The sequence below is a fragment of the Sceloporus undulatus genome, chromosome 2 (genome assembly GCF_019175285.1).
Source record: "Sceloporus undulatus isolate JIND9_A2432 ecotype Alabama chromosome 2, SceUnd_v1.1, whole genome shotgun sequence".
NCBI classification, from domain to species: Eukaryota; Metazoa; Chordata; class Lepidosauria; order Squamata; family Phrynosomatidae; genus Sceloporus; species Sceloporus undulatus.
Genome location: NC_056523.1, coordinates 5,487,564 through 5,511,789, shown reverse-complemented (window position 1 = coordinate 5,511,789; position 24,226 = coordinate 5,487,564). Strand labels below are relative to the sequence as shown.

Here is a 24,226-nt window from a genome sequence, read left to right as displayed (position 1 = left end):
GGTATGTGGTATACACCTGCGGCTGTGAGCAGGTCTCTCTGGTCCTTGGTTGGGCAAAGCATTTGCTGGATTTTCTTCGTTGGTTTGTAAACCATTTGCAGGCTGTGCTTCCTCACCAGTTTCCCTATTCTGTCTGTGACTCCTTTGATGTATGGTAAAAATAGCTTCCCTTTGGGTGGCTGCTTGTCTTCACTCCTCTGGGTTTTCCTGGGCCTGGCAGCCCTCCTGATTTCTGAGCTGGAATAACCATTCGCCTGTAGAGTCCATTCTAGGTGCTTCAGTTCAACTTCCAAGAAGTAGGGTTCACAGGTTTTGCTCAACAGAAAAGAGGAAACTCTTGAAGTAAACAAGGTCTGGCTACCAGTCCTGAAAGATAGCAAATGAAAACTCTCCCAGCAGACAGTGAGCACTATCAAGCAGACATTAATCCTGGTTTGCACACCCTGAGGACTGCCATTAGCAACTAACAATATACATGCAAATCACTCCTGCTTTTCCAAGTCACACAATATATATAGCCAAGTCCTTTCCAGGCAAACATTATCTGAAGATGCCAGCCACAGATGCTGGCGAAACCTCAGGAAGAAACTCTGCTAGAACAGGGCCACATAGCCCAAAAAACCCACAAAAAACTATGGATGCTGGCCATGAAAGCCTAGTCAAAACCACTTTTATATTCCAGCATACTCCACCATACATTGTTTTATCCTTGATTGAAAAATGTAATGTTTTCTTCCCAATTGCTTACATTTTCCCCTCTTTTTCAGCTAAGGATGTGCTTAAATCAACAATAGATAATCACTGGGAAGCCCACACAACAGAGAAGCCATTTAAGCATCTGGAGTGTGAAAAGAGCTTTAACTGTTTTCAGAGAGTGCAGACAGATGTTAAACCATTTCAGTGTCTTGAAACCAGAAAATACTTCAGTCAGAGTATAGCAGGCCTTGCTTACCACCAGCAAGAACTCATAGTAGAAAAACCCTATAAATGTCTGGAATGTGGAAAGAGCTTCAGTCAGAGTGGACGACTTATTATACATCAGAGAAATCACCCAAGGGAAAAAACATACAAATGCCTGGAGTGTGGGAAGGACTTCAATTCAGGTCCAGGCCTCACCTACCATCAAAGAATACACACAGGGGAGAAACCATATAAATGTCTGGAGTGTGGGAAGAGCTTCCGTGGTCATAATCAGCTTACAGATCATCAAAGAGTACACACAGGGGAGAAACCATTTCAGTGTGTGGAGTGTGGAAAATGTTTTAGTCAAAGTGGACAACTTACTATACATCAAAGAATACACTCAGGCGTGACGCCATACAAATGTCTTGAGTGTGGAAAGAGCTTTAGTTCGAGCACAGGGCTCAGCTGCCATCAGAGAACCCACACAGGGGAGAAACCATTCAAATGCCTGGAGTGTGGAATGAGTTTCAGTCAGAACATAAGCCTTACATACCATCAAGTAGTCCACACAGGGGAGAAACCATATAAATGCCTGGAATGTGGAAGGGGTTTCTCTAGACATGAGCTGTTGACCATCCATCAAAGAGTTCATACAGGGGAGAAACTGTATACATGCCAGGAATGTGGAAAGAGCTTCAGTTGGAGCACAAGTCTTACCTACCATCAAAGAATGCACACAGGAGAGAAGCCATATACATGTGCAGAATGTGGAATGCGCTTCCGTAGCCATCACCACCTTACTGATCATCGAAGAGTGCACACAGGGGAGAAACCATTTAAATGTTTGGAATGTGGGAAGTGCTTTGGTCAGAGCAATGGACTTGCTCGCCACCAGAGAACCCACACAGGGGAGAAGCCATTTACATGTTTGGAGTGTGGAACAAGCTTCAGCCAAAGTGGACAACTTGTCATACATCAAAGAGTACACACAGGAGAGAAACCCTATAAATGTTTGGAGTGCACAATGAGCTTCCGTCAGAACAGAAGCCTTATCCGCCATCAAAGAGTTCACACAGGGGAGAGGCCTTTTAAATGCTTAGAGTGTGGCAAGAATTTTAGTCAGGATTCACATCTTATGTCACACAAAAGAATTCACACAGGAGAGAAACCATACAAATGCCTGATATGTGGGAAAAGTTTTCTAAGGCATGAATACCTAACCATCCATCGAAGACATCACACTGGGGAAAAGCCATTTAAATGCCTAGAGTGTGGCAAGGCCTTCATGAAGAGAGACTCTCTTCTTTGCCATGAAAGAATTCACACAGGAGAGAAACCATTTAAATGCCTAGAATGTGGGAAAGGCTTCAGACAGAACAGAAGCCTTAGTTTCCATCAAAGAGTCCATACAGGGGAGAAACCATTCAAATGCCTGGAGTGTGGAAAGCTCTTTAGACTTAGTGCAAACCTTACTGTACATAAAAGAATTCACACAGGGGAAAAACCATATAAATGTCTGGAATGTGGAAAGAGCTTCAGTCAGAACAGAAGTCTTATCTATCATCAAAGACTTCACACAGGGGAGAAACCATTTAAATCTCTGGAATATGACAATTGCTTTGGCAACAGCACAGGACTTGCCTGCCAGCAAAATGAAACAATAAATAAACCATGGAGTGCAGTTCCGTGGCTTGTTTAGGTGAACCAACTACAAGTGGTAGTTATTGCATAGTGTGTCCTGTCGTGCTCTCCATATACCATAAACCAACCCTGGCTTTACATGTTGTGTGATAATGACCATTGAGTTGAGATCTTTCTTCGCATCAAGTAATCTGCATAGAAGAGAGAACCTTTAAATGTTAAATGCAGGGTTGGCTGGTTGAAACTAAGTTGGTTTAAACCAAATAACTTTAAAATAAAGCACTCCAATTTTTAAAAATGGATTAATCATTTTTTAAAAGTCTGGCTATTATTACTATTTTCCAGCCTTTTTACTGGAACAACCATGACTGTTTTAATTTAAACATTTTAACTTTTAAAAGGTTATTGGCAGTTGTTGTTAGACCAGTATCTAGTGTCAGTTGTTTCTTTTTAATCACTTTATTTTATAGTGCAAGAAACGACGTTAAAAAACCAGTCCTTTAAATTAACGCAGGTTCAACCAAAATATTTTGCTTTAAAAGAGCACTTTATTATTTAAGCTACTTACCATAACATCCAAACTGCATTTTTCTATTTAACTTTCTGATTTAGCCCTTTATTGGTGTAGTCTTACACATTAATGGGGGGGGATTGTTTTTCCCCCCCCCCCCAAAAAAAAACAACAACCAGCGTTTTGTTTTGTTTTTAAACCTGTTTCTTCCCCAACCCTTGTGAAATGTGCTTTGATAAATAAATGTACATTGGTGAATGCCTAGCATACAAAAAGAACTTGGAAAAGAAACTCTCATTGTGCCTATGGTAAAACTAATGGCTGGAATACAGTACTGTCTGTTACATATACTGTATAGGCAACATTGCAAGTTATTATTTGTTCACTGAGACCAAAAGCATCCAGCATTCCTCTGCAACACACACAATTGGCCTCCTTGTTTGCTGGGTGCCATTCCCCAGACATTTAGAGGCAAGGTTGTGACCAGGCAGCATCCGGCTGTGTTGGTGCATCCAGATACAGCAAGACGCAGGCCTCCTCCTGGATTTCCAGGGTGTTCTTGAAGGACTCCTCAGAGGCCCAGGAGAATGACATAACCTTTCTATGTCTCTCTGCTAAAACACAGCTGGACATTGCCTTGGTATAGCTTGTCCTTCCCAATTCACTAAATGACTATAGTGGGGAGTGCTCAGCCAGTGAGGAAGGAGGTGGCATGCCCAGGGAGAGGAGTAGGAAGCACAACTACACCTGGCAGAGCTTTATCTTCCTTGAAGTCCTTGCAGGGTCTTGAGCAATTAGAAATGATACGCTGTTGGCAGATGTTCAACCTAATTCCTGGTTTAAGGGAAGAATCCCTCTGGTGAGAGTTTTTATAACTCTTTGGGGAAAATATTAGGATCTTATATTTATTAAAACTTATTAAGAAGCCAAAGGAAGTGGTTGTAGAATGGATTAAAAAAACCAGCACTTTTGATTACCCTCCCCTCCTACAATAGGTACACACACACACACTCTTATGGATCATTTGTATTTAGGGTTTTTTAAAAGGGGGGTTTATAATCATGCCTGATTTCACTTCAAACATCCATTAAAGGTCTATCAGTATCTGTCCCCAATATAAAACATATATTTACATTGCTGATATTCTGAGATGCTGATTGTAATTTTACAAATGGTTTGAAAACTGTATTTTTGCCTGATTAACAAACCGCTATGAAACCCTAGGCACCTCTGGCTCTAGAAAGCAAGATGTTTTGACACAATACTGAGGTGCAAACTTTGTACTTAATGCAAGGTTTTGGAGTAAAGTGAAAGGGGTGATGTGAGAAAATTGTTTGTTTCTTTATTGTGGTATACCTCTTCAGTTTTTTCTGAGTTGTTTTTCTTTGAGACAACTACATTTTCAAGCACTTGATACCGAACTTGTTCAGTTTTAATCCTCCTTTAGGCAAATTTGCATTGATTGACTTCTCAGTTATTTTTTGACCCTGTGGAAATTTCAGTTGTATGTCAGAGAATAAAAAGTACCTCATGTCTGGGAGGATGTTTGTAGGTGCAGAATCAAAGGTATTTCTGCATCTAATTTGATGCAAAATACATCTGCACGAGATGAAGGATTTTTTTTTAGTAGCAGCCAGTTTTCCTTTATGGCAAAGAATGTAACCAGGTTTCTGTGTCTGTAAAATACTACTACTATTATTTCCAATCTTCTTGTTTTGTTCTAAAAAAAAAATTGGCAAACCAATGCAAACCTTTGAAGGATAAAAATAAATAGGGACAAATAATACACAATGATCTATCTAGCCCAGTAACAAAATATTCTCTATTAAGGGAAATGTCCCCCAGTCTTCCTGCAATGAAAGGCCATTCTTATGGTGTTCTTATTTATGTGTGATAAAATTAAACCAAATACTTTGCATTCTTGTTCCATCAGACTCCCATGTTGCTGGCTACTGGTTTGACCAGGTATGTGTTTCTTTGTCTGCATTTTGATTAGATGTAATTCCCCCATTTTGGTTGTGATGCACATTTTTGCATGCTGACTTGGGTGGGGAAGCAAGAAGCTGTATCATTTTATGGCGGGTTACAAACTGCCATTTTGTACGTATTCATTACGTATTAGGGTTAGGAAGGGGCGGTGCTTCCACACACCCCTAACCCTAGTACGTAGTGAATACGTACAATATGACGGCAGCCGTTCCACATGGCTGCTGCCATATTGACTCAGCAGACGCTGTGCATCCGCACGTTGCGTGGCACTTACACAGCGTCATAACTGTGCTGCAGGAAGAAGCTCCATTTTGGAGCTTCTTTTTTGCTCTGCGCGGGAGTCGCGTGGTTTGGCTGCTGCGGCTCCCTCGCAGAGCAAACAGCAGCGCTGGCAGACTGCTGCAAAGTGGCAGTCTGTAACGCACCTATGTTTCCCCTAGCTCTTCTTCATGATGGATGTAGGTCCTTCATGTAGCTAATTTCTGGTTACATTCCCTTTCCTTTTAAAGCACTTGATACCTTGGTGGTAGTTAACACATTATAGTTAGTCCAGCATACCACCCAGAATAAACCAAGTTTATCTGATTTCAGAAGATAAGCAGGGTCAAGCCTGCCTTATACTTGCATGGGAGGGATCTTCCAAGTAGGACTAGGAAAGAATTTGCCAGTCAAAATTCCGATCCAGTGTAAGGCAGCTTCCATGTCCCAAGGTACTAGAAACATACAGAATAACAAGGAGAGAAAAATATGTTGTCCTGAAGGCAGGAAACAAGAAACTATGGAGGTTTCTTATCTTGCTACATCTGCTAAATAGTGTTGCAAGTGATGATGAGGTCATTATGCTTTTTCATAAATATACATAGAGGGTAAAACAAATATGTACAAGAGGAAAAAAAAACATTCCAATACTTGAGTTTTAAAGATTGCTGAGAACAATGTGTCATTATCAAAAATTAGCCAGGCCAGGCTGTGCAGCCATGGAAAATGTATAAAAATCTAAATCCTCCAGTCTCTGCTTGATTTACTGATAAAATCCCACTTCTGATTCTGTGCACATGCTCTTGGGATCAACTGTCCTTCTGTTTTTGGTTTGAGTCTTATCTGTTACTTCTGTTTATGTAGCCAAAATTGCACCACCCACACATGATTGAAGAGGCATTGGCAAAGAAACTCTGAGTGAGGATGCAAAGGGATCTTGTAGCACCTTTGTGATAAATAGAAGGTAGATGTTAGCTTCTTACAGTCTCAGAAGATGCCACAAGATCTCTTTGTGTACTGATCCGGACTAATGGCTGTGTCTTTGAATCCTAAGTGGGGAAACTGCCCTCCAACAGCCCCCAAAGTGTTCAATAGCAATGAATGTTAGGTGACTAAAAAGCAAAATACTGAGCAGTTGGAGAAGGTAACAGAATGGAATGACTGGATGACAAAGACAGGTATCGAAAGACTGGAAAAAGGGGAACCTCAAGCAGTTTCTTGGGGCCTGATTTTCCCCGTAAATTTTTGAAAGAGCATAATAATCTCATCATTTGGAACTCCAGATTTTGCTAGACTATTTAGCAAATGTAGTAAGATAAGAAACCTCCACAGTTCCATGATCCCTGGCTGAGGTTCTTTTTAAAATTAATGGAAATGTTTCTAATATCTGCAGGAACATATCTTTAGGCAGATCGTAAATTCATCAAAACACAAGCAGGTGGAAGCAAATTAAACGTGGTCCGTAACCTGTAAGATCATTCCACAGATTTCCATGTTGATGTGAAGCTGCAGATGAGTCATTGTACAGGTTTCTGTTTGTGTGGAGGCTTCAAGTCTCCAATGAGCCAACAACCCTGCTTTAAAACATGGGTAAGAAATCACACAGTCAATTTCTGCAGGTTGCTGTCTTACACACACACACACCAAAATCCACTGTCGAAAACAACCAAAAATTAAACTGGAAGTGACTTCTGGTTACTTACAAGTCCCATTTTCAGGTATGCTGTACCCCTCTGGGGTGATGGAGTGAATCTTAACTCCCTAATGCAGTCACTCAGGGTTATTTTTATTATTCAGGAGCAGTTGTGTTTGCCATGCAGCAAAATAAAACAAAATACAAAAAAGCACAACATAGTGATACCTTTATGGGAACAACTAAAATGGAGAAAATGCCTTGGGTGAGTTTTTGAAGCATCACAGAATCATACAGAAAAAAAAGGAGAGAAAGAGACAGTTAAGGCACAAGCGTACCTTTTGTCTCAAATGTTATTTCTGTTGTCATTTAGGATTAGGGATCCTGCTGCAAGCAGAGGCCATTCCCCTTCTTAGCCATATGGGGACAAGGGGCAATAAAATACAGGTAATAACATTTTGACTTCATTAGAAACAAAAGTAACTTTGAGATCCAGGCTGTCCTGCTCCTGTGCAAAGGCTAATTTACCTGTTGGATTTGCTTGCTAAAACCGGGGTCATCTTTCATTTAGTTGGCTTTCTAGACATTGTGATCTCAAAGTGAGTTACTGAGATAGGCGTCCTGTTTGTCCTGGAAAACCAGGAAAATCCCCGATTGAAGGATTGAAAAAATGTCCTGATTTGCTGAGCCGGTTGAAGCAACAGATACCAAAGCCCAGAAGGCAAGAAGGGACACCAAATTAGGAGGAGTAGCTAATAACCCAGAGGACAGGAGCAAAATTCAAAATGACCTGAATAAACTGGAGAGATGAGCCAACACTAACAAAAAGACATTCAATACAGAAAAATGTAAGGTACTACAGTTTGGGCAGAAAAATGAAATGCAGATATAGGATGGGGGACACCTGCCTTAAGGGAACTATGTGTGAAAGGGATCTAGGTGTCCTAGTAGACCACAAGTTGAACATGAGTCAACAGAGCAATCTGGCAGCTAAAAAGTGCTGTTTTAGGCTGCATCAGTATAGTGTCTAGATCAAGGGAAGTAGCAGTCCCACTCTATTCCATCTTGGGCAGCCTCACCAGGAATACTGTGTACAGTTCTGGGCACCACAATTCAAAAAGGATGTTGAAAAATTTGAGTGTCTTCAAAGGAGGGCCACCAAAATGGTGAAGGGCCTGGAAACTATGCCTTATGAGGAACGCCTTAGGGAGCTGGGGATGTTTAGCCTGGAAAAGAGATGGTTAAGAGGTGATATGATAGCCCTGTTTAAGTATTTGAAGGGGTGTTACACTGAGGATGGAGCAATCTTGATTTCTTCTGCTCCAGAGAATAGAACACGGAACAATGGATGCAAGCTACAGGAAAAGATTCCACCTTAGTCTCTAACATTAGGAGGAAATTCCTAACACTAAGAGCCGTTCAAAAGTGGGACACACTCCCTCGGAGAGTGGCAGAGTCTCTGGATGGCCATCTGTCGGGGGTGCTTTGATTGTGATTTCCTGCATGGCAAAGGGTTAGACTGGATGGCCCTTGTGGTCTCTTACAACTCTATGATTCTATGATATAAATTCCAAAAAACAAACCTTGATTTTGGCATTTTATATAAGAGACACTATTTTATTATGTCATTGTATTTAGTAGGACTTGATTTTGGTATCCACCAGGGGGGGGGGAGGGGGTACCAGAGGCTCACTGTATAATTATGTGTTGTCATTTTAATTTTAAACTTACATTTATTGGGATTCGTTATGTTTTTATGTAGCCCCCAAAGAAGGCCACTGAAATATATATAGGACAAAACACATTGGGCTTCTTCCAAAATAAAAACAGCTATCCACTGAGCACTTTTTCCCTACTGCAAACAAAAGGCAGAATTATTATCAAATTCCTTCCTTTCACAAAGACTCCACGCAATGGTGAATGAGAACAGCATTTACAGATAAATATTTTTTTAAAGAAAAAATCTGAATGGTTTCTTTGAAAAACTAAAATGTGGATTTTATCACTCAAATCAGCCATCTTGGAAGCTGGGCAGAATCTCTCTCTCTCTCTGGCTTTCCTTCGCGAACGAAGATTCAGGAAGGACTCATCCCATGCTTTGTACAAGCGCGTTGATGACTAAAAGGCCAATCTGGGATAAACAGGTCCGGTTGCAGAAAGCACAGCAGAAAGTCTCCTTGGGTGATGTTTCCGGGTTGCGGTTCTTTCTGCGTTGTCGTTTCTCTTTGAGACTCGTTCGCCATGAGCTTTCAAAAAAGGCTGCAGCGTCATGGATAATGCGTCTCCATGCCTCCTGATGCGAGGCCAGGGAGGACCATTGTTGGTGATCTTTCTGGCCAAGCCTGAGATGTTGTTTCAGGGAGACCTTGTATCTCTTCTCTGGGGCGCCCCTCTTACTCTGACCTGTGGCGAGTTCACCGTAGAATCCTATTTTGGGGAGGCGATGATCCTTCATCCTAGAAACATGTCCTGCCCAGCGCAGCTGCGTCCTCAATAGCATAGTCTCAGTGCTGGTGATCCCTGCTTGCTCAAGAACAGCAACATTTGTCACATAGTCTGTCCAGTGTATATTTAGAATTGGACGTAAACAGCGCTGATGAAAGCGTTCAAGGAGTCGTAGGTGTTGGCGATAGGTGACCCATGTTTCAGACTCATAGAGGAGAATAGACAGTACAATACACACTGATTTTTGTGCTTCGCTTCAAGTGTTTGTTATTCCAGACTCTTTTGTGAAGCCTTCCGAATGCACTATATGCCTTTGCTAGTCTGTGATCAATCTCAGAATACAACTGAGGTAAAGTCTTCACAAGTGTGTGACTGTTTTTTAAAACAGTCCATACATCCAGACCTCTGCATAGTTCAAATATCTATAAGAATGTTTAGTCTTGTTCTAATAAGATGAAGAAGAAACAATGGAAAATAATTTCTTTTTTTTAATTAATATTTTTAACTTTTACAATACAAAATGTTACGCTTCCTTAATACCCAAATATGCTTTAACATTTTACTTCTTTTATACTAAAAATACCTCAGTGCACCCCTTCCCCAGAGCCATTCCCATCCATATAATCCAACCAAAATCTCGCAAAGGTAATTTTCCATCTTCTTTTCTTAATACTTTTTCAATAATTTTTTTCCATATTTCATCAAAATCATTTCTTTTCTATAATCCTTTTTTCACTTTCAATTTACATATTAATTTATCTTTAATCGCTACTGGCCAGACTTCTTTATACCAATCCTCCAGTTCCACATTTATTTTCATTGTCCAACTTCTCACTATAATTAATCTCGCTGCTGTAAGCAAATTTGTTACAAGACTTCTTTCTTCTTTTTTCCATTTTACATCATTATATAGTGATAGCAATACTATACTTGGTTTCTATCTATTCTTATATCCATAATATTTTCAATTTCTAATACTACTATTTCCCTTTTTTTTTTTTACATATTTACATTGCTACCACATATGTATATATGGTCCCACTTCATTACATCCTCTCCAACAGTATTTTGAATTATCCTTATCTAAGTTATGTAATCTCCCTGGAGTTAAGTACCATTTCCAGATCAGTTTATAATAGTTTTCCTTAATTCATACCGATAGATTTTTCAGATGTCTTTGTTCCCAAATTTTATTCCATTCATCTTCACAAAGTTTACATCCTAATTATTCTTCCCATATTTCTTTCCAAATATTTTGGTTTATTTCTTTTCTTTTATTCTATATTAATATTTTATAAATTTTGCTAATTATTCCTTTCACATTTTCATTTTCGTTTCTGAATTATTTGTTCAAATTGCATATATTTTGCCTTTTCTATATTCTTTTTCTTCAAGTTTTTGAACCATTGTTCTATTTGAATGTAATGAAACCATGACATTTTTATTCCCTTAAGTTTTTCTTTTATATTTTCTCTTCCTACTTTTAATTCTATCCAATTTTCTATTTTATCTATCCTCCTTTCCTTTAATTCTTTATCTAATAAATTTCTTAAATTCTTTGGGAATGAATTTATTGGTACTATCAACGAGTTTTCATTCAATAATTCTTTTTTATATTTGCTCCATGTTTCTAGTATATTTTTCATAAGTGGGTTCTCAATTTCCTTGATTTCTTTACTACTAAATTCTTTTTAAAATATTCAATATTTTCATATGTATTTCTTCTTTTCCTGTTTCTAACCAGTCCAGATCTGATACACTTAACATATCTTAATTGATTAGCCTCATAATATCCCTTTATATTAGGGAGGCCTAACCCTCCCTTTCCCTGGGATCTGTACCAAAACTACTTATTTATTCTAGTTCTTTTTCCTCCATTACAATATATGTTCACTAATTGTTGCCACTTTCAGTTTCTGATATTTTTAATGGTATAATTCTAAACAGAAAATTTAATTTTGGTAAAATTTTCATTTTGACTAATGCTATTCTTCCAAAACATGATAGTTTTATTTCCTTATATTCTACCGTTTTTTTTCCAATTTCTTTCCAACCAATTTTTTCCTTCCATTTCATTTAAATATTTCGTAATAAATATTTTATATTACTTTTTAATCTTATCTCTAAATCTTTTTGTTTTGCGAACTCTAATTCTTCTTCTTTTGTACAATGCTCCCTTGAGTTACGAAATTAATTCGTTCCGCCGCGCCGTTCGTAACCCGATGCATTTCACAAGCCGAAAAGGGCTTTCCGTTAGCGCTGGCAAGCCGCGCGTTTGAATTTCGCGCCGAAAAAAATTTCGTAACCCGAAAAAACCTTCGTATCCCGGAACAGTTTTTTCCAATGGAACTTTTTCGTATCCCGGAAATTTCGTAACGCGATCAATTCGTATCCCGGGGTACCACTGTATAGCTGAATAACATCATTTCGATTTATTCCAATTAATCTGAAGTCCCGTCATCTCACCAAATAAATTCAAATATTCTTTTATTTTCCCCATTTTGTCTTTTAAATCTTTAATAGTTAATAAAGTATCATCAGCAAATAAACTAATTTTATGTTTTTTCCCCCAGTCCTATTCCTTCCAGATTTTTATCCTTTCTTGTAACATTTGCTAACATTTGTTACCATTGCAAATAATATTGGTGAAAGCGGGCATCCTTGTCTTGTACCTCTCATTACTTTTACAGTATTTCATTTGTTATCCCATCATTTACTATTACTTTAATTGAATTATTACAATATAATTGGTCTATCAAACCCTTTATTTTTCCCCCATTCCAAACTTTTTCATGATTATTTTTAATGTTGGCCATTCCACACAGTCAAATGCTTTAAATATATCTAATGTCAAAATCCCTACTTTTGATTTTGTTATCCCCATTACATATATTTTACTAAAAACTATACAGATCGCCCGCGCCATACGCGGCCTTGAGCGTGGGGCGGAAGGGGCGGCACGTCCCATTCAATTGAATGGGCGCACGCGCCCGTTGTGCCCTGCGTGCTTCCGCGCCGCCGTGCACGAGCCCCATTGTTTCCAATGGGGCTCAAGCATAGGCGGAATTTGCCTTACGCGGCGGGATCCGGAACGGACTGTACTTACTAAATTAGACATCTGTCTTCCTTTCACAAATGCTATAAATTTATACATATATTTATTCAATCTATTTGCTATTATTGCTGTTAATATCTTTGCATCCTGATTTATTAATGATATAGGTCTATATGATCCTGAATCTGTTAAATCTTTATCTATTTTTGGTATTAATATTACTAATGATTGACACCATGATGTCAGGATTTTTTCTCCATTTATTATTCTATTATATAACTCTAACCATTTTGGAACTAGTATTTTTTCAAACATCTTATAATATTCAGGTCTTAAACCGTCTACTCCTGGAATTTTCTCATTTTTATTTCTTAATTACTTCTATTATCTCTGCCTTTTCAATGGGTTTTTCCAATAGTTCCTTATCTTCTTCCTTTAATATTTGTCGCCAATTTTCTTCTACATATTTTTCAATTTGATCTAATGGTTTTTTCCCTGCTTGATATAAATCTTTATAAAATTCTTCTAAAAATTTTCTTTCTTTTGTCAATCTACACATCCTCTCAGCTTTATTCTTCACTATATTTATCATACTTCCCATTTCCTTTTTTTGTGTGGACCTGGCCAACATTTTTAAATTTATATTACTACATTCAAAATATTCTCTTCTTAAATAAATCAAATTCTCTTGTCCTTCATTTATTTCCATCTTATCCAGTTCCTGCCTTTTTGCTCTTAATTCAGCATAAATCTGTTTGTCTCTATTAAATATATATTTATTCTCCAATTGTTCTATATCTATTTCTAATTTCCTTTTTCTTTCTTCTCTATGATTCTATGACTGTATGTCTGCTGAAGTCCCAAGACCACTTGGATTTTCACACGGTACTTTTTACATTTACTATGTAATTTCTTCTCCATATAAACCCACCCATCTTTTAAAGCTGATTTACCGCCAAAGTTCTTCTTACAAACCTGAGCATTCATAAAGCTTCCTCCTAGGTAAACCAGTAGCTCTTTGTGAAGATCTATTTTATTAGGCCAAATTTCATCAGACTGGCAAAATTTTTACTAGTTCTTTGAAAAGAAAGTCCTTCAGGTTTTGATTAGATGTTAATTTTTGTAATCTGCATTTACATTACTTTTAGTGTCTTTGATTTGAGGCTGAATTTAGGCTCTTCCCAGAGCCCTTTCAACTGGGTTTCTCCTGAATGTGAATTTTGTGATGTCTAGTAAGACAGTCACCCAAGCGGAAGCTTTTCCCACATTCCAGGCATTTAAATGGCTTCTCTCCTGTGTGAATTCTTTGATGGGAATGAAAGTGATCACGTCGATTGAAGCTTTTGCCACACTCCAAGCATTTAAAGGGTTTCTCTCCAGCATGGAGTCTCTGATGTGCTATGAATAGCTCCTCCCCTCTGAAGCTCTTGCAACACTCCAGACATTTCCATGGATTTGCCAGTGCGTGTTTTCCCTGATGCACAGTAAGACCTGATTTCTGGGCAAAGCTCTTTCCACACTCAAGACACTTAAAAGGTTTCTCTCCTGAGTGGATTCGTTTATGTTTAATGAGGTCTCCACTCCAAATGAAGCCCTTTCCACACTCCAAGCATTTATGTGGCTTCTCCCCGGTGTGGATTTTTTTGATGCGAAGTCAGGATATCTTTCCGACCAAAGCTCTTTCCACAATCTAGGCATTTATATGGCTTCTCCCCTGTGTGGATAAGTTCATGGCTGGTCAGGTGAGAACGTTTACTGAACTTTTTCCCACACTCCTGGCATTCAAATGGTTTATCCCCTGTGTGAATTCTTTTGTGTGTGGAAAGGTTACCTCTCCTTGCGAAGCATTTTCCACACTCTGAGCATTCAAATGGCTTCTCTCCTGTGTGAATTCTGCGGTGTAGGGTAAGATCTCCACTCCGAGAGAAGGACTTTCCACACTCCAGACACTTAAATAGCTTTTCATCTGTATGAGTTCTTTTATGGCTAGTGAGCATCCTTCCCAATCTGAAGGTCCTTCCACATATCAGGCATTCAAATGGCTTCTCCCCAGTATGGATGCTGTGGTGCCTAATAAGATCTCCATACTGACGGAAACTCCTTCCACAATCAAAACATTTAAAAGGCTTCTCTCCTGTATGGATCCTTTGGTGGATGTTGAGTTGTTGTCTTGTCCTAAAGCTCCTTCCACATTCTAGACATTCATGTGACTTCTCTCCTGTGTGGCTTTTGTAGTGTTCACGGAATTGCCCACTCTGTGAGAATGTCTTTCCACAGTCCAGACATTTGTATGGTTTCTCTCCTGTGTGGATTTTTTGATGCGAAGTGAGTATGGACTTTCGACTGAAGCTCTTTCCACAGTCCAGACACTTGTATGGTTTCTCTCCTGTGTGGACTCTTTGATGCAAAATTAGTTTGCTCTTCTGACTGAAGTTCTTTCCACAGTCCAGACATTTGTATGGTTTCTCTTCTGTGTGGCCTTTCTGATGTGAAGTGAGTAAGCTTCTCCGATTGAAGCTTTCCCCACATTCAAGACATTTATGTGGTTTCTTCCCTCTGTGACTTCTTTCATGCTTAGTGAGGAGTGTGAACTCTGAAAAGGTCATTCCACACTCCTGGCATTCAAAAGGTTTCTCCATTCTGTGGGTCTTTTTGTGTGAAGCAAGGTCTATGCTTTGATGGAAGTTCTCTCCACATTCCAGACATTTAAATCGTTTCTCCCCTGGATGGATTTTTTGGTGTGTCAACAGGGCTCTTTTCAACTGAAAACTCTTTCCACATTCCAGGCAGTCAAATGGTTTCTCTCCTGTGTGGATACTTCTGTGGATGAGAAGGTGTCTCTTTTTACTAAAGGTCTTCCTACAATCTGGACACTTAAATGGTTTCTCCCCTGTGTGTACTCTCTGGTGGATAAGAAGCAGGGTTTTCATTCTAAAGCTCCTTTCACATTTCAGGCATTCAAATGTTTTCTCTCCTGTGTGGATTCTCTGGTGATTCGTAAAGTCTTCTTTAAACTGAAAGCTCTTTTTACATTTCAAGTATTGAAATGGTTTCTCTCCTCTGTGAATTCTGTTGTGGGTTGAGAGCTGTCGACTTGAAGAGAATGTCTTCCTGCATATTAGGCATTTAGATGGTTTTTCCCTGGTATGAGTACTTCCATGGTTATCATACGCTGATTTCTGAGCAGAGATTTCCTCATACCTTTTCCTTTTCTCTACCTTGGATCTTTTTTGATGGGTTGGTGTTTCATCCAGACAAGCAATGGCTTCCCCCCTCTTCTTATTTCTTTTCTGCTTTTTCATTCCATCTTGAATACCAATATTTTGATCTGCATCTATACACTCCTCACTTTCCTCTGAGACTTGAGATGCTTCAATTTTATTTCCAAGCTCCCAAACATCTCCTGCTGGGGAAAAAAGGAGCATGAGAGAAAGAAGAAATGATTTCTTGAGCAAAGAGTGACCAAATGAACCGCTGTGGAGAATGTCAGTATGAAAGCATGCTCTGACTGAACCTGTCTTCCAAATGAAGTAAGGAGACTTTTCTCAGCCTCAGAGAAAGGCAAAGGCAAATCCCCTCAGAACAAATTCTTACCAAGAAAACACTGTGTTATATTTGCCTTAGGGCTGCCATAAGTCAGAAATAACTTGAAGGCACATGGTATTATAGTTTTTTGTGGGTTTTTCGGGCTGTGTGGCCATGTTCCAGAAAAGTTTTTTTCCTGACGTTTTGCCAGCATCTGTGGCTGGCATCTTCAGATAATGCTTTGACTACCCTATGAGTTTCCATGGCTGAGCCAGGATTTGAACTCTAGTCTCTCAGAGTCCTAGTACAACCACAGAACCACTATGTCACACTGGCTCTCCCTGCCTTGCTACCTTGCATACAATTCAAATCCCCCCTTCTCATGTTCCTCACAGTCAGTGGAGCGTATGGGCTCCTGTAATATATTTTTATTGTCGCTGGCCACATTCCTTGCTATACAGAGTAAGGCACAACATAAAATGAAATAATAAGAGAAAGCAAAGAAAACGCATTCTCCTAATATACCAAAGAACCTACCTGTCATTCTCTGCTGGTGAACCGCCTCTCCTCCTTCAAGCCAGGAGATGAGGAGAGATTTGGGTGACAGAGATCCTTCTGTATGAGAGAACAAAAATGTAACTTGTTTACAACACTTCCACCTATTAAAAAAAATATCAGTAAATCTAACCTATTTTGTCTGGTTGTCCCACTACAAGAATCCCACAGAAAAGAGAATTGAAAGTAAAATACTGTATTTCAAAAGAAGATTAAGAGGTGATATGATAGCCCTGCTTAAATATTTGAAGGGATGTCATATTGAGGAGGGAGCAAGCTTGTTTTCTTCTGCTCCAGAGAACAGGACCCGGAGCAATGGGAAAGAGATTCCAGCTCAACATTAGGAGGAACTTCCTGACAGTAAGGACTGTCTGACAGTGGAACACACTCCTTCCTCAGAGTGTAGTGGAGTCTCCTTCTTTGGAGGTCTTTAAGCACAGGCTGGATGGCCATCTGCTGGGGATGCTTTGATTCGGATTTCCTGCATGGCAGGGGGTTGGACTGGAGGGCTCTTGGGGTATCTTCCAACTCTACGATTCTGTGATTCTATGATTATATGATTCTGTGATATAGTTTTGCTGGAAACTAACAACAGGGATACACTGGAGGATGTAGAGATTCCTAGCGAGGTTTTCTCTCTAGTCCTCTCTAGGTCCTCCAGCACAATTCTATGGTATGCTTGGCCAAATGGTGATCATTTCAGTAGGATTCACAATTATATGCACTCCGGGAGCATATCCCTGACAGATACAGGAGTCATACTATAATAGTCTTCATCTCTGAATCTCAGAATGATGCACAATGTAAACACTTCCAGAAGAAAATAAATAATTGAAAAAAGATAAGATGTATTAAACAAGGGAACTGTTAAAATACCTTTAAAGGCTACAGCAATTTAATACCACATAGACAGACATTTAAAAAAAATATTTTTTTAGTATTAAAACAAATAATAATACGACAAATATACAAACAACAATCAATCCCATCAATTAAACATAACACTTCCAACCCAAATAAGAAACAACAGCATTCTACTTTTGTTATGTGGGACTATGATGTTATTGTTTGGAGGGAGGGTTAATGGGTTTATTTTGTATTATTGTATGTTATTATGTTGTAAGCCACCTTGATCCTGCGGGAGAGGTGGGATAAAAATAAATTATTATTATTATTATTATTATTATTATTATTATTATTACTAATTACATTCAATCATATAACTATGCTGTTTCCTAAATAACAATAAGGGTAACCCCTCCCTCATCCCTCAGACTCCTACTTCCATAAAATCCTAATCGTTTGTATTTTTCATTTTAATACACATATATAACATCTAAATAACTCAAAACATTCATAATAACATCCTCACTCTCCTTTTTTCTCTCTTCACTTATACTTTAAATCACATAACTTACTCTTTCTTTCCAGTCCCTACACTATCCCTCCACTACACTTCCTTACTCTTCTTACATTTGAAGTCATGGAAAAAAGAGAGATGGAGTTTCAGGGCAGAAAGATAAAGGATAGAGAATGAACCAGGTAGACAGACCTTTTGAAGTAAATACTTCAATAAAAACCCATGTTTTGGTTTGGCACCAGAACGAAAGCAACACTGACATCAGACATCTAAAGGGAAGGTGTTCCACAGTTAGGATGCCGCAACCATTAAGGTCTTCCCCATGGCCTCCGGCTTCATATTTCTCCTACTACCCCACCCTCCATCTGATGTTTCCATCCTAGATAGCTAAGGCATGGACAACACATTGATGATGCCAGGGGTGCAGCCACACTGCCTCTTAATAATAGCTTGATTTCACTTCTGTTGTGATGGCTCCATCCTGCGGTCTCCTGTATAGTTTGGTGAGGTCCTTAGAATTCTTTGCTAGAGGGCTCTTAGCGTTTTGTCGTTTTGTTGTTCTTGTGTGCCTTCAAGTTGTTTCCAGCTTATGGTGACCCTAAAGCAAACTTATCACAGAGGTCTCTTGGCTAGATTTGTTCAGCAATGATTCATCATTGTCATAGAATCATAGAATCGTAGAGTTGAAAGAGACCACTAGGGCCATCCAGTCCAACCCCCTGCCATGCAGGAAATCCAAATCAAAGCATCCCCGACAGATGGCCATCTAGCCTCTGTTTAAAGACCTCCAAGGAAGGAGACTCTATCACCCTCCGAGGGAGTTTGTTCCACTGTCGAACAGCCCTTACTGTCAGGAAGTTCCTCCTAATGTTGAGGTGGAATCTCTTTTCCTGCAGCTTGCATCCATTGTTCCAGGTTCTGTTCTCTGGAGCAGCTGAAAATAAGCTTGCTCCCTCCGCATCATGACATCCCTTCAAATATTTAAATAGGGCTATCATATCACCTCTTAATCTTCTTTTCTCCAGGCTAAACATCCCCAGCTCCCTAAGTCGTTCCTCACAGGACATGGTTTCCAGACCCTTCACCATTTTAGTCGCCCTCCTCTGGACACACTCCAGTTTCTCAATGTCCTTTTTTAATAGTGGTGCCCAGAACTGGACACAATATTCCAGGTGGGGCCTGACCAAAGCAAAGTACAGTCGAACTATTACTTCCAGCATCTGCAGACGGCAAGCCTGTGGGGGGACGGTGGTGTAGGAAGAGGAGGAGGAGGAGGAGGCAGCAGGGAGGAGGAAGAGGAATAAGAAGTGGAGGTGGTGATGACAGTGGGGAAGAGAAGAAACAGGAGGAGGAGAGAAAATGGGAGGAGAAAGTGGAAAAGGGAAGAGGATGATCCAAAGGAAGAGGAGGAAGAGGCAGCCCCCCTGCTGCCCACCATGGTGAGAGCGGTGAGGGGAGCTTGGGCGGGGGGCTGGGGTGGCAAAGTCCCATTGTCCATGCGGCAATGAGAGAATAATACAAAAAATAATACAAAAAATTCCCTTCTCTTCAGTGAGCCTCTGAAGCCTTGTTAAGCCTGGAAAAAAATTAAAAAAGAAAAAAAGAAAAGCCTGGAAAAGTTAACTAAGGTCCAAAACACATTGCAGAAATACTCCAGTCTGAGACCACTTTAGCTGCTATGGCTCAATGCTAGGGAGTCCTTGGAAGTGTAGTTTATTATGGCCCCAGCACACTCTCTGACAGAGAAGTTTCAATGTCTGACAAAACTACAGTTCCCAGAATTCTCTAGCACTGAATCAGGGCAGTTAAAGTATTCTCAAACTGGATTATTTCTGAAGTGGGTTTTGGATCTAAGTGCAGCCACAACAGCAAAGGCATTCCTTGTCAGCTACAGAGTTCCCACTTTGTTGTAATTAATGAGAATACAAAAAATAATTGAAGGATTCTTGCATCTTTCCAGAGAATGGCTTTCTTACCCAGAGAGGACACATGACTATAGTTCTCAACCATAACTTCCTTGTACAAGGCCCTTTGGTCTGGATCCAGGAGAGCCCACTCTGCCTTGGTAAAATGGACGGCCACCTCCTCAAAGGAAACAGAGACCTGAAAAGAAAAGAAAAGAATGTTTATTACAAATAAATAAATATGCAGGTCTCTAGATTATTGCCTCTTTCCCTCTCAAATGTTTGGTTCCAGGGCCAGCCAAAATGAGAATGTTTTCTGTCTGGGATGGTTGTGTCCTCTTGCAGGATAATAGCTGGGTGTGAGGACCATCCACCCATCCCACCACTACCACTAAATGTGGAGAACTCTGCTTGTCCAACCACCGTGGCACTAAACATCTGGACATCCACTTGTCCCACCATGATGCCACTAAACATGGGTACTTCCACTTGTCCCACTGTTATGCTACTAACTGTCTGGACATCAGCTTGTCCCACCGCTATGACATTAAACATGAAGACTTTCACTTGTCCTACAAATATCTGCCCTTACCTGAGCTGGGAGAAGAGCAGCTACAACATCACGACTTTTAGAGGATCTCGCATACTTTACTGATGTTTTACCAGGCCCTATCAAGAAGGAGAAATAAGAAGGCAGTGAAAATGAAAATCTCTGTCCTAGTGAGTAAGAAGCTGAAAATAAAACAACCCAAGACTATACAGAAGCATACTTAATTTTAGCAAGTATTGAAATCACGGCAGTTAGACAGGGAATTGGGCCTCTGAAAAGAAGACATAATATATTAATGGATTTCAGTGAAATTGTAATATAATCATACAGGTTAATCCATAATACTCCAAAATCCAAAAGTGTCGAGATGGGTGAAATCATGAAGCCTCCATACGTACTAGTGTATTAGAAAATAAACTGCCATATCATACACTTGGATCATACACCATGGGCATATCTACAAAGGCCAATTATACTGGTTTCCCATTGCTCTCAATGCGATCTGACTACACGAAACAGGGTCAAATCCCCAATTCCAGTGTGGACTGTCTTTATTTTGGTTCTGCACAAATCCACACTATCCTTGCCTAAATTAGATTTTAAAATAACTACCTTTTGCTCTGAATTCTATAGGAAAATCTGGAGCACTCCATAGCGACTCCAGGCAGCTGTTTATTCATGCATCCCACTGTGCTGCTTGGTTTCAGACAAGGTATTTGTGGTGGAAGCACTGAAGGTAGAAAGGTGGTGTATTTGGAGGGATAAAAGTAGCATAAATCCTCATATGAACCTTAAGGCTACTGCTGCCCATGCAAGTCACTCCCAGTCATGTGATTAATGTTTGGGCCTTGTTTTTGACCTCAGAGATAGTGCTTTGGGTAAGCGATAGTAGGAGGCAACATAGCAGACGTGTATGTAGACACTATCAGTGTTGCTATGAACTGTGGAGGTAACAGGGGGAATCTGAGACAATTCCAGAGCCAGAATACTCCAGGAGGCACCAGTGCAGCAATAGGAAATACATTTGCATACCACTTATCAGTGCACTTAAGCACTCCCTAAGCAGTTTACAATGTGTAAGCCAATTGCCCCCAACCTTGTGTTTGTGAGTGAGTGGCTGCAGTACAGGCATTTAACCACTGCACCACCAGGGTTCTTACTGGGCCACAAAGGCTAAATGAAGCCCCTGTTTTGATTTAGAATATCCATTCCTTAAAATCTGGACCACTTCTGGAAGCAAGTGAGAGAGTCCAAAGCCACAAATCAGTGCACCCACCTGGTAACTGATCCTGGACGAATTGGCACTCTTCTCCTTCTTGTAGCCAGGAGATGAGTTGTGGTTGAGGAAGGAGAGGACCTTCTTCAAGGGAAAACCAAAAGGAACATGATTAGTTCATTCTAATTATCAAGGATGCCCAACTAGCCAGCTGGTCCACTGCCTAAACTGGTCCAGGGCACCCCAAAATTAGGGCATCCCCCCATCATTCAATCAAGATCAAAATGGGTTATTACCCAGAGAGGCCACCTTCTCATAATTATCCAACATAATCTCCTTGTACAAAGTCCGCTGGTCTGGATCCAGCAAGGCCCATCCCTCTTTAGTTAAATTGACTGCTATCTCCTCAAAAGACACAGGCACCTGCAATAAATAAATAAATAAATAAATAAATAAAGACTGTATTTTGTCTAGGGTTGGAGAAAAAACAGTTAACTCCCCTACCAAACCCCCAGGGCTTTTGTCTGCTAAAATTAATAATAAAAATATTTTTAACTTTTCTATCCCGCTTTTTGCCAGGCAATCAAAGTGGAGTACAACAAGCTAAAATACATCCATATATACACAGTGCCCCCCTTAAAACAAGATTAAACAGTATAACATTAAAAACTAACATGCTAACACCCAAATAATCCAAATAATAACCATGGCCAGAGTTCGACAGATGGGAAGTCTTCTTCGTGGCCGAGTATTTTATTCCTGGAAGGCCTGCCGGAAGAGATCCTTCTTAATGGCTTTTTATAAGCTCTCTAGATTGGTAATTTGATGGATCTCGTCCAGCAGGCCATTCCATAAGTTGGGAACGGCTGCAAAAAAATGTGCTGCTTGTTTGTTTAAACCTTTTTATACATTTTGTTGTTGTTTAAACCAGGGTTGTTGGTTTTTTGTTTTTGTTTTTTGCATCAATGTGTAAGAATACATCAGTATAGGCCTACTAGCAAAATGCAACCCAGATGTTATTGCCACTAGCTTTAAGGAGCTCTGGTGGCGCCATGACTATGTGCCAGTTTGCAGCCACAATGTTGTAAATTCAATCCTGGAGGGCTCCAAGATCCACTTAGCCTTCCATCCTTTCATAGGGTAGTAAAAGGAGTACCCAGCTTGTTGGGGGCAATTGGCTTACACATTATAAATCCCAGAGAGTGCATAGTTCACTATGAAGTAGTATAGAAATGTACTATAGATATTGCTATTCCTATTAAATAATAACTGTACTGTACTTTTAAAAAGTGCTCTTTTAAAGAAAGTTGTGTGGGTCGAATTTATGTTAATTGAAGGATTTGTTTCTAAATGCCACTTCTTGCACTATAAAATAAAGTGATTGTAAAGAGGCAACTTTTTTCTTTAAAAAAAAAACCTCTTAGGGTGCATTCCCACTCTTCATTTAAACCAATCAGTGATTCGCTTTCATTCCGGATCAATGAATCAATCTACTGGAGGCGTAGTTCTCTATGAAAGCATAAGGGGGGAGGGAAATATATTGTTTTTATGTTGTATGTTATTTTAATGTTGTAAACCGCCCGGATTGGTCACAGGGCGGTATATAAATAAATTATTATTATTATTATTATTATTATTATTATTATTATTATTATATCTTTTCCTAATCCCGTGCAAGGGTGTGTGTGTTTGACCCCAAGTTATAGTTCCCACTGGTATTTGCCCCGGGTACTCTGAATTGTTTTTTTGAGATGTCAATCAATCTATGATGCAGTGAAACGTCATTTTGGTGAGATGGTGTGTTTGCACGCACCCTATTATTGCTATTTCTGATCAATGTAAAGTCGAAGGCTTTCATGGCCAGCATCCATAGTTTTTTGTGGGCCACATAGCCCGAAAAACCCACAAAAAACTATTTCCGATCACTTTTTTAGCCATATGGTCTGCCGGCAAGAGTAATGGATCCTATCTCCATAGCCATTTTGTGGGCAATGCTTACATATTTGAATTCCACTTTGCTGATTTGTCTCTTGGTGAGAAAAACTGGGCAGCGCAGAATTAATATTTTGCAAGCATTCTTGCAAGAGAACGTGGATGATAGGAGTGTTTGCTGACAGATGAGACACAATGCTGATGATAACATGAATGTTTTTTCCAATTTTGTTGCAGATACTCGGTTTTGGACTGTCATGCCGTGCTGTTATGAACCTATGCCCAGGAGATGGTGGTATACCCTAAATCAAGGGAATTGTGAAACGTTTTTGCCACTATTGTGTGGTCCGACAAGAGATGAGGCAGATGTTCTGAATGAAGCAGGGAGTCCTCAACATGATTGTCAAGGAGCTATTCCCACATCTTTAATGCTTTCAAAATGACAACCACCAGTTAAGTGTTGCAATGGTTGCATAGGATCCAAGAAATATACAGCCGGGGGGGGGGGGCAGCTGGGAGACCCAGCTGGTGTGAGAGGCGATCAGCAGGAAAGTAAAATACTTTCATGTTTTGGTGTCAAGGGTGGGTTAAAGAGGTTCATTGCTTTGCTAACTTGTCCCTTATAAAATTTCTAGGTGCTAGGCGGAGGAGGGTAGTGGACACTTCCTCCTCCTCCTCTGAAGACTCACCTGCTGCTTCCTCAGCTCGAGTACCTGTGTCTCCAGAGCAAAGTATGTAGCATGGCTCAT

At 39.9% G+C, this 24,226-nt stretch overlaps 1 protein-coding gene and 1 pseudogene across 3 annotated transcripts in view; one reads left to right on the top strand and one right to left on the bottom strand.

Annotated features, from left to right (window-relative positions):
- Positions 1–19,972, top strand: part of LOC121924242 (zinc finger protein 420-like) — a 25,434-nt gene extending 5,462 nt beyond the window's left edge. For 2 of the 3 annotated variants that reach the window (XR_006102553.1, XR_006102554.1), the window contains exons 5-7: positions 768–5,020; positions 7,309–7,382; positions 19,836–19,972. Coding sequence is in view for 1 of the 3 variants with exons in the window: in XM_042455513.1 (XP_042311447.1) it covers positions 768–2,602 (1,835 nt within the window). In the remaining 2 variants the exon portion in view is untranslated. Of the gene's footprint in view, positions 1–767; positions 5,133–7,308; positions 7,383–19,835 lie in introns of those variants that run through there. The other variant, XM_042455513.1, reaches the window with a different exon arrangement.
- LOC121923334 lies at positions 11,786–24,226 on the bottom strand (annotated as a pseudogene).